Raw genomic sequence first — 11305 nt, 5'->3', positions numbered from 1 at the left:
AGTGAAGAAACTCACCCGAATGAAGTCGAACACCTTGGTGAGCATGACGACGACGTAGCATCTTTTCTCCCACACCATTCGCCAGAAGTCGCTGATGGTGTCCTCGTTTGGACCTGCAACGACCACAGTGTACACCTAAGCCTCCATCTTAAGGCGAAAGCACTTTTGTCTCACGCTCGCGGTGACCGTCCGTCCGTCCGTCCGTGCGGAGGACCGGTGCCAGTAGCGGCCTCTCCCCCTCACATTCTCTCAGCAATTACGCGATTGCTGATGACCATATCGTTTCTTCAAACATGCTTTGGGATTTGCAAAGTGTCCTTAATTTTTTTTGTGTGTTAAAGTGGTTATGCCTGCATAGAATGATCCTCGTCAGTTACATTTCACTGAAACAGCTCGATTTTCGATTAAGCACAGTTTCAATAATTTTCGAGTTTTCTCAAACGAACAATTTAATCTGGCAGTTAACTGCGGTAGTCAGTGGCTTCATAGTAACCCTGACTGATAAAACTACTGTTACTACTACAACCCCCAATATGCCCCTTAATCTTTTTTTAAGGAGTCAAGCGAACCCAGCATTCAGCTAAAGAAACCCTTCATTCTACAATTTCCTTGCTCCCAAACTGACAAAATTATGTGAACTCCCGGAAACCTTTTGTTAAAACCCATGTGCCTAGTTATATTGCGCTCTAGAATTCAAGCGCGGCATCCTACAAGCGGTGAAGTATTCTCAGTGTCGCTTGTCAGAGTATATATATATATATATATATATATATATATATATATATATATATATATATATATATATATATATATATATATATATATATATATATATATATATATATATATATATTTCAGTACGAAGTTAATGCTATATTGCATACTTATACTAGAACAGCATGTTCTCACCCTTCTTTTGTTAGTTGTACCGATTCAACTATCGCAACGTTTGTATTGAGCTGAAGTTAGATGCTGCGTATACCATAATCTGTTGATGTTAATGGAATTATATTGTCGTTACAAACAATTGTTAGACACACACACACACACACACACACACACACACACACACACACACACACACACACACACACACACACACACACACACACACACACACACACACACAAACCTGAGACAACGTGACGTATTTCCTTCCCTCATACTTAACTAAGCTCCCACTCCCGAAACGCGAGCCTACTCAGAATCCCTAATGACGCACCCTATACGCTTGTCAAGTGGTCCAATCTCTCCCGCATAGAAATGGCTTCAGGTCTAACGCATACTTTCGGTATTCCATAGCTTTTTTTGCTAAGGTCCTCCTGCTTGCCCCACCTTGGGACTTGGCAAGAACCGGCTCTTAGGACCTGCGAGGCCAACAAACCCTCGACAAACCTTCGCTTGGGTATACATTTTTGGACGGAGGCGGTATAACGGGCTTCGCTAACGACATAGGTCGTTCCGGCCCAACAAATAACAAGCGGCGCGCGCACTTCCTTATATATACTCTTACCTTGAGCCGCGATGTAGGCGTTCGGCTTCAGAATGCTCTGAAAGCAAGAACGAAACAAAAATGTAAGGCGTGTATACAATGGGAGGGACGCTTGGGTGTGAAAGCGAATTTATATTCTGCAACGTTAACGGCTCTCGAGGAAACGAGACTCGATTTCACGAGAGGTCGCCACCCCCACGCTGTTATACGGCAGGATAAAGAATGCGCTGCACCCGAGCGCGCATCAGACTACATGGTTAGATTAGATGTGTTTCTTTTTTTTTTAGTGCTTGGCATGCACAACACGTGGTACAGGAACTGCTGTCAAAGAAGACGACACAGTCAAGATGTGTTGCAGGAGAACGCGGGTAGTGATGTCGCAATTTGCCGCGTTAATTGCATACCTCGTCGTGTGATTAACCGCAGTTAGAGCAACTATACTGCGCCTTGTGTGTGTTACTATTTTCCTATATACCATGCAAAAAAAAAAAAAAAGGTTCCGCCGTCCACGGTTTCTAAGCGAATGTCTGTCATATGAAATGTAAAAGATAGTGAATTTGATGTACCGGACAGTTTACAGCAAAACTTTTACATCCTGAAAGAGATCCCATAGTTTCACAAAAAAAAGAAAAAGAAAGAAACAGGTTTAACGTATTTGTCTTTTACGGATTGATGGATTTATAAGCCGAGGATTACGTTGAAAGTGAGATAGGCATCCACTCCAACGTGTTAGATATTGATTACCTGTGCTTCTTTAACGTGCACATAGGAATAAGAGCACGGTTGTTTTCTGCGTATTTAGGTAATCAAGAGGCAGCTGCCGCGCAGGACAATGAACCCGCGTCATAGTGCTTGCTGCAGCACCAGCTGCGTCAGACCGTTGGTTACCCCTGTACGGAGGAGTCTAACGTCAATAGTGAAGCGTGTGATCGCATCGAGGTGTACATTGGTGCGCTGGCCACACGTTTAAAAAGAAAAAAAATCAACGCAATGACTGGATTACGCAGTATAATATTTTCGTGTATATCTGCCAGACATGGGTTGTGCTTTTGTACTCTTCATGTATCATCATAGAATATCTGTAGTCGCGCATTTTCGCATTTAAGTGCAAGCGTATCTATTGTGTATTTGGTTGTATATGTATTTCTTGTGTATTTTGTTTGCCTTCCTGCAATAGTCCCCATTAGGACTGACAGTATGTAAAAAAATGAAACATAAAGAACACGCAAACAATGGTGGCTGCACCGCGTTCAGGCTTCAACCAACCACCTCCGATAAACCGCATTCTCTTCGAGTTGAGCAACCGGCGCCGAACTCCAAATTGGATTCCAGTGACTTCCACTGAATCTCAATGAACAATGAGATCATTTTACGTCACCTCTATTCAATTATAAGCTCCTCCGTGGTGAAGGCGCCGTCAAGTGAATGAATCCAGAGCGTTCGGGGTTCCGCGAAAATACGCGCCACTGATATGAGCAAAACTGGAAGCAAATAATATTTAATTCACATTTTGGCGTCTTACGCGCCAGAACCGGGATCTCAGATATCAGTCAAACCATAGTAGGGAGACGCTTTGTTGTAGTTACAACACCCCGGAGCCCCTTAACGTGTAACCAAATTTAAACACGCCGGTGTTCTCGTATATCACTACTACCGGGAATACGAATCCGCCGCATTTGGCGAGTACTATACACTACATAGCGTTGAAACATGTATGATGCATCATCGTAGTTCGAAAGAAAGAGGTTTACATTACAATGTAGAGCCGGATTTGCAATGTCAGTACTATAGACATGCTGCGAGTCCCGTGACCAGTCTTAAGTTATGGGTTGCCCCAAAGGATTATGTGGAGAAGAGCGTTGGAATCGCACGTGTTCGTTAATAACGTATGTGTGCAAACCTACCGAAAAAAAATAAGAAAACCACATCTGAAACTGTCTTACAGGGCTCACGTCAGGGTCTACGTTACGCAGCGAGACCAAAGCATAGCATGGCATTACACAATAAGTGGTCGGCGTTCCACGAGAGATGCACAAGGTGAAAAATTTTCGAGAACTGGACACTTACGTCTATGTGGGTGGCGTTGATGTAGTCGGAGTCGGGAATGTCGGGTAAAGTTTCCAAAACAACACGGTTGTAGTCATCTGCAACCAAAAAGGACACATTTGTTTCACTAAACGATCGGGAAAAGCGAAACGCATAATGACAAAAAAAAAAGGGGGGGGGGGGGGAAGAACGGTGATGATAACACTGTATACAGGGTGTTCCACATAACTTGAGCCAAATATTTGAACGTGAAAGGCACTTAGGAGGCGAATCGAACCAAGCGCATGGTACTCGCACTTGCCTGTATAGGTACCCAGGCTACTTTTCATTTCTCCTCATAATAATAATTATTATTTCTTAATTACCTTTTTTATTTTGAGCTGGATACCCAAAATATCAACACTGGGATGTAGAGGACTTTCGGAAACCACCGACTGAATTGCTTCCTGAACGATACGGCTAGCACTGTTATTTTTCCCGCATTGTAAAGAAAGCATATAGCAGCACTATATCAGTGCGCTCGCGGTCCGTCACACAGCTTTTTTTTTTTCAATTTCGCGGTTTTCTTTACAACCTGGAAAAAATAACAGTGCGAGACGTATCGTTTAGGAAACAGTTTAGCCGGTGGTTTGTGAAAGTGCTCAACATCTCAGTGTTCAAATTTTGGGTTTCAAGCCCATAATTAAAAATGAGTTATTAAAAAGTAATAATTAATTAGTACGGGGATAAATAAAAAATAGCCTGAGTATCTACAGGCTAGTGCGAGTAGTATGCGATTGGTTCAATTCGCCACTGAAGTGTCTCATTTTCAAATTCATGGCTCATGTTATGTGGGACACCCTGTATATGCAGGTTAATATAGAGGGCATCGGATAATATCGTAGACCTGGAGATGTCTATCGTTGATCTACACATAAGTACACGCGCCTCTAGTACTTCACCTTCATCAAAATGCGATCGCCACCGCCGGGATCGAACCAGCGACCTATGTGTAAACAGCCAATTTTGATTTGATTTCTTTGTAGAGATTAACGTCCCAAAACCACCATATGTTTATTAGAGACGCCGTATAGTGGAGGGCTCCGAAAATTTCGACCACCACCTGGGCTTCTTTAACGTGCACCAAAATCTGAGTGCACTGGCCTAGACAGCATTTCTCGCCTCCGTCGAAACATGCAGCCGCCACAACCGGGATTTGATCCCGCGACCTGCGGGTAAGCAACCGAGTACCTTAACCACTAGACCACCGCGGTGGGGCTTTTTTTAACAAAGAGAAGAATGGTATCCACAGTAAATTGGCATCGCGAAGAATCCGAACGCTCTCTGCCATTCCATAGTCTGCGCAACCGTTCGTTCACTTCACTCACAAAAATTGTATCCGTTCTATCTCTACACCCTCTCCCCGCACACACACACACGCATCGAACTTCAGCGATAAGCAAAGCCCCGCATTATGCCATTCCCCACGGGCGACATCAACGTCATTTGCGCGCATTTTCAGCGTTTTCAGCAATGCTTTGCGGCACTTAGGAAAATTGACGCTATTGGTTTCAGCTGCTCGGTCTTTGAATCGAAAGAGGCGCGGTGTCAACGCCGACCAAAGAGAGAGAGAAAGAGAGAGAGACAATTTCATCGAACGACGCTGTCGCGAACGTCTTCTAACTAACTAAAAAGAAACGTGCTTTCATATTCGCGTCTGCTTCTAACGACTCCACGAAATAAGAACGTTGGCTTCGCTCATTGTCTCCAACGCAGAACATCTCAGTGGGGTTTAACTCTCTATTTTTTTCCGAAAGAAATAGTCGCAAAAATAGCTGGAAAAGAATAACAAACAGGAATCGCGATTCTCCCTTTCAATTGATTCCACCGCGAAGAAAGTTATGAGAACAATAGGCAAGCGTCTTCGCTTTTAGAGGGGAGCCTTTTTACTTTTTAAACTTTATTTTGATGCGTAAACATCAATTCTATGTTGCCGCATACGGCGTTTGAACTCCTGCGAATTCAAAAAAAGAGTTCTTTCGTTGTTTTTTGTGTATGTTTCTAGTATATATTATGTAATGAAAAACAAAAACAAAAAGGAAGTCGAGCCACGTAGATCAAAGAGGTAAATGTGTGCGCGTGATGGAATAAAAATCGCGTCAAGCAAATGCAGATGATATCGGAATTATGCGCACAGCACTAGCCCGTCCACATGAGTGATGATCTGTTTGGCACATACACATCTTTCACCTATTCTTTTTTTTTCTGCGGCGATATTAAAAGAACCCGACCGCACTTTTTACAGAATGAAGGTGAAGGCTGCTGTGCTCTGAAAACGAATCAAAGAAATTCGACAGTAAACGCACAGGCGTGCTCTAAAGAGGGCTGCAAGTGAGTGGCCGCTCCAATGACCCCCTCCCCTCGTCCCTCCCCCCGCTTCATCATAACGCGCGTCATATGCGAACTCGTTCCGAATCCCTATGACTGGACTGAGACATCCCCGCTATACGCCACCGATATCCAAAGAGAAGAAAGACCCCCCAACCCTTTTTCTCGGTTCCCTCTTGGCCATACGTCTCAACCACTTTCCATACACAGGGATTCGTGTTGGGACCGGGAAATGGAAGACGCTACGACCTGTTCCTGTTTATTGGTTCATTTAATTTATTACTAACTGCAAACATCGTATACCCGCGTACATCAACCACTACACAAAATTATAACACATGGTTTAGACACTCGCGACGTTCGACACAGGGCAGGCACATAAAGAAAGTATCTGCAACAATACAAGGATATGCATATACAAAAAAAAAACACGACGACACGAATGATGAAGTTGTCAATGAATAAAACCATGCAATGTCTCAACGCGCCGCTTCCCTTCCTGCAGAGCTCGTCTAAATAGGGTGCATGAAGTTCGTCTCACGAATGGTCCGTGTAGTCAGTCTTCATCGTCTTCGTCGTCTCTCTCAGCGATTTTCATCTTAATTTTCTTTCATAACGTCCCGCAATCATTGGCTTCCTCGTTTCCCATCTCTAACTTTCATTCCCCGTCATACCATCCCTGGCTCAGTCATCATCTCATCGACTCTCATGGCTATCTCTTCACACCGTTATCTTCCTTTTCCATTCCGTCTCCCTCCCGTCTCGATCTCATCACCTCGTCCCTCTGACTCTCCTCGCTTCTTCTCGTAGTCCCTTTTCGTAGGGCCCGACTCCACCCTACCGGGGCACAAAACCAATCGCCACTATCGACGTGGCATGTTTTCTTGTCAGTCGGAGTGTGTCATCTTCGATGGCCGCCCCCGCAGCCCAAACCAGTGGAAAACCCTCTCCCCAGCAAAGCCGCGCAAGTAACAATGTACAAACTCAAGCCTCAGAGAGAGCGAGATGGGCGAGCTGTCCCAAGACACGTGAATTACGGGCGAACAATGGTCCCAATGCTCCGACAAAGCGCGTCGTCTGTAATGGCCATCGTCCGCAGTTTGCAGTGTTGTGCCGAAATGTTTCCGGCCGACTCAACTGCCCCGGTTTCTGGTACCCGATGACCCGATGTCCAGATCGAGTCTCAACGCCTCCATGCAACTCGGTGTCTCCTGCGAAATTCTCCGCAGCCGCCGCTTCTTCGTCATTCAACGCCGTGGGTGGCCATTGGGGCAGAACGCAGTAATGAGCCCTGGAGCCATGGAGGCTGACGGAAAGTCAGGCCGGGCCCGGCACAGGCGCTGCAGCATTCACCGAACCAACAATAGGTGCTCTGCTGCCCCCCCCCCCTCCACATGCCACCAATCTGAAGGGTGCGCGCGGAGCATTGCCACCGCACACTGTCATACTGCCCGTAGACAACAAGGCGCGACCCGGTCCTGGTGTTTGCGCGGGGAGGCCCGCGAGAACAGTCGACAGAATCCTTCCAGGTACTCCACTCCGGAATGCACATTCGTTACCCTGAAGGTTTTCTTTTCCTTTTTTTTTTCAATGCGTGGGTTTGATAAATGAACGTAAACATCTTGAAAGGTCTGGGGTTCAGTCCGTGTTTGCGGGGACGTCACAGGACCTTGCCAATTCCGGTGCTGGTATGTGAGCGGACATTGTGTCGTGTTATTTACAGCAAGGACATTGTTCGTGTAAGTGCATTTTAAGTGAACAGTAGTGCTATCGATGTGAAGGTACTGTATTTTGTGCGCTTTTGGCTGTTGTTCTGTGAACGCATGCACTTCAAATAACTTCGCCTACCCGTTCTCTTACGTATTTTTTTCCCTTTTCATTGCTACGAGGTTTACACATATTATTTGCGAGAAAAGAGTGGCCGGCGCCGTACGACCGCTCCGACATCTGATTATAATAATCTAATATCAGCATTAAAGATATTAATGTCAATGCACCACAGGAGCGCTAATTATGTCCTATACGTTTCAGTTAGACCCCCTCCCCCCCCCCCCTCGTTGTGCATAGCGCAGGTTTACAGCTATGAAGGTCCTTCACTGCAATGGCGACCGAAGGCTACTGACGTTACTTTCCAAGAACTCCTTACTTCTAACCTACACCTCCGAAAGCACCCCCCTCTCCCTTACAAATTTGGGGGTGGTGGTGGAAGTGGTTAGAAGATGAGAAAAGGCACCTAATTTCTGCAACCCGGTCGGGAGCACGGCGCAGGGCCTAAATTTGGGGGATGGTGAGAACACTGCGCGCACCTATGTGTATAAGAGAGAGAGAGAAGGAAAATAACATTTAGCGGATAGGGAGAACAAGCTGCTACACGAGAAGTGTTTTATTGTACGACTAGCGCGTGCCGCCACGCGCCTGCAGCATAAACTTCGCTGCGTCAATACGCAGCAAGAAAAGTAGAAAGGTTAACTGTATACCACGTTCAGTTGGCTACCCCATGGGAACAAAGAGCATTCTGGAATGACGACCCGAGGCACTGTACCTGCAGCACTATATACGCGTTCGAGCAGCTCCGCACATCGTAATGAAAGATTAATTAGCGACCTAATGACGGTGTAATTGCTTACAGGGCAGCAGCTTCTTGTAGGTGTTCTTGTTGTCGTTGTCCGGCTTGCTGGCGTGTCGCATGCAGTGAGATTCACCTTTCGTCGCAAGCTGGAAGGAAAAGACGAAAAAAAAACGTGTTACGTTAGAGTGCAAATAAATAAAGACGAAGAAGAAGTTAAGAGGAAAAGAGTGATAAGATGAATAAGATGAGAAGACGATAGCCTCAAGGCCTCAAGAAAATAAACGTCAAAGAAGGTAAGAACAATAGAAAGCTAAGAGGAAGAGAAAGATAAGAAGAAGGCAAGAAAAGGATAAGAAAAAGAAGGCGAGAAAAAGAGAACAAAAGGGTAAGAAAAGGGTAAGAAAAAAGAGGTAAGAAAGAGGAGGTAAGATAAAGGAGGTGAGATAAAGGAGGTAGATAAAGGAGGTAGATAAAGGAGCTAAGATAAAGGAGCTAAGATAAAGGAGGTCAAATAAAGGAGGTATAAAAAAGGGATAAGATAAAGGAGGTAAGAAAAAGAAGGTAAAAAAAAGGAGGTAAGAAAAAGACAAAGTAGATGAAGGCGATGATAGAAGTTAGAAGAAAAGTAGAAGTCAAGAAGAAGAGAAATTGTTCTTACTGAGCCAATGCAAATATTGAAAATCTGTGGGGGGGGGGGGGGCGAAGCTTGCTCAAGCTGGTAACTGCGCACTTTGAAAACAGTCAACTTACGATACACGCAGTGAACGCATACAGTAAGAATGTATATAAAAACGCGTACAATTAGTTGATTTGTTCTTTCGCTTCATCCACTGTGAGAAGCAGGCTCATAAACAGAAAAAACAAATAAAAACAGCAGCGACAATATTATATCAACACAATATATATCAGCTTTTGACACGGTGGAATCAATCAATTTTCGTTCTAAAATTTCATTATGCCATTAAGAAGAGTTAATGTTTGAAGTTACGTGGCAAGCTTTCTTGCTTGCATTTTTTTTTTCACCAAGAATATCAACGGTTGCAGGGGCTGAAATTTTTCCGGCGTGCGCGAATGCCTCTCCTTGCACAGGATTTCATTGCCGGACCACTGAGATGGGTGCTCTTCACGCAAGAAACTTCCTAGTGTTGCCATTTATTATTTTGAAAACAACGCACTGGCTAGCTGTAAGTGCTTGAATTATGGCTGTAGAAATTTTATCTGCTGCTACCGCAGAGATAAATATTGTGCGAAACAATGAGTCTTGTGACTATAAAGACCTATAGGTTCTTTGAACTTTTCATTATCTTGCGAACATATTTCATTCCGTACGCTAACTTGTGCGTCATTGAAACTTGCGCCATGTTACGACCAGTCATTTACGTTGCTAACGACCTCAGCAAGTCCATGTTGATTCGCTGGAACGGAGGTAGCTCGATGGGCTGGAAAAGTCCGGCTGCAGCTTAGTCGGCGGTTTCTTTGATTTGATTGATATGTGGGGTTTAACGTACGTTCCAGAACCACCATATGATTATGAGAGACGCCGTAGTGGAGGGCTCCGGAAATTTATACCACCTGGGGTTCTTTAACGTGGACCCAAATCTGAGCACACGGGCCTACAACATTTCCGCCTCCATCGGAAATGCGGCCGCCGCAGCCGGGATTCGATCCCGCGACCTGCGGGTGAGCAGCCGGGTACCTTAGCCACTAGACCACCGTGACGAGGCGGCGGTGTCTTTCGTCGTTGATAGTCTCGGTAGGTCCTGACGTAACGGGCGACCTCGGCGGCAAGTCGCGGCTAGCAGTACTTTTTCTCTATTCTTGCGAGCGTGCGGGAAACACTGAGGTGTCGGCCATCAGTTAGGCATGTAGGGCCTCAAGGACTTCTAGCATCAGTGCTGAAGGAACCACGAGAAGGTAAGTTTAAAAAAAAAAAAAACTCCGTTTCGCAGGAAAAACGACTCTTAGAGTCTTCTCTGAAAAAACTTCGAAGCCATCGCGCTGTTCCTGAATTGCGGGTCAGCTCGCTGTCGCTCGGCGAAGTCGTCGGCAGTCATGGTTCCCCAGAAGCAGTCGGCATCCAGGTCATCGAGCAACAGTGGGTCGACAGGACACGAGACAGGCAGTGGGCGTCTGAATGTTTCTTTCCAGACTTGTACACGAAGTTACCGTCGAAGTCGTGTGAGGTCTGAGACTCTAACGTGCGAGGCGACCCGGACATAGATGGCGAGTTTTGAGACTAAAAGAAGCATGCGCTGGTTCCCTCGAAGTATAGACCATATCCTCATGACAGCGAGGAGAGTACATTTGAGACCGTGCCATCGTACACACATAATGACGCGTCAAATCTGCCGTGAAAACGTGCTGCGGCTCAGTAAGCCCCTAAAATTCGAAGGCCATCAATTTACCAGGGCTACAGGCCCAAAGTTCAACGTAACAATATCAAACGCGCATATGCATTCGCGTGATCGCATGACCGTCCGTAATCAAATAGCTCCCGAGGTTCGTCGGCGTTTTCAATCCGCGGAGAGACGGACAGCTCTGAATTCGGAATGAGCGTCCTGTCCATTATGTAAACACAGTCGGGACCACATCATAAATACAAATGCAAAAAGAGCGTGCTAAAGTTGAACAAAAAAAAATTACGAGCTACAGCCGAGCTAGCGACCGAGGGGGCGAGTGTTCTCAAATACTTGCTTGGGTACGGAGGAAGTGCACGCCAAGAAGAAGTTATTTTGGTGCTCGAACACGACGCGGCATGTACGATGACACCAAATCACATATATAACACGACAACCCACGACGGCGATTTTTTCTTTTTCTCCACAGGCTCT

The 11305-nt window shown here is 45.5% G+C and overlaps 1 protein-coding gene across 1 annotated transcript in view; it reads right to left on the bottom strand.

Moving 5' to 3' along the window:
• The window catches only part of Ptp36E (protein tyrosine phosphatase 36E), a 102820-nt gene that overhangs the window by 30483 nt on the left and 61032 nt on the right, over positions 1-11305 (bottom strand). Inside the window, exons 3-6 of the mRNA XM_075875647.1 lie at positions 8533-8620; positions 3560-3636; positions 1514-1550; positions 16-113 (exon numbers count right to left, since the gene is read on the bottom strand). Coding sequence (XP_075731762.1) covers positions 16-113; positions 1514-1550; positions 3560-3636; positions 8533-8620 — 300 coding nt within the window. The remainder of the gene's footprint in view (positions 1-15; positions 114-1513; positions 1551-3559; positions 3637-8532; positions 8621-11305) is intronic.

This window comes from Rhipicephalus microplus, chromosome 10 (genome assembly GCF_043290135.1).
Source record: "Rhipicephalus microplus isolate Deutch F79 chromosome 10, USDA_Rmic, whole genome shotgun sequence".
In the NCBI taxonomy this organism is placed as follows: domain Eukaryota; kingdom Metazoa; phylum Arthropoda; class Arachnida; order Ixodida; family Ixodidae; genus Rhipicephalus; species Rhipicephalus microplus.
Note: the sequence above shows the minus strand (reverse complement) of the source record. Positions and strands in the feature narration are given on the sequence as shown.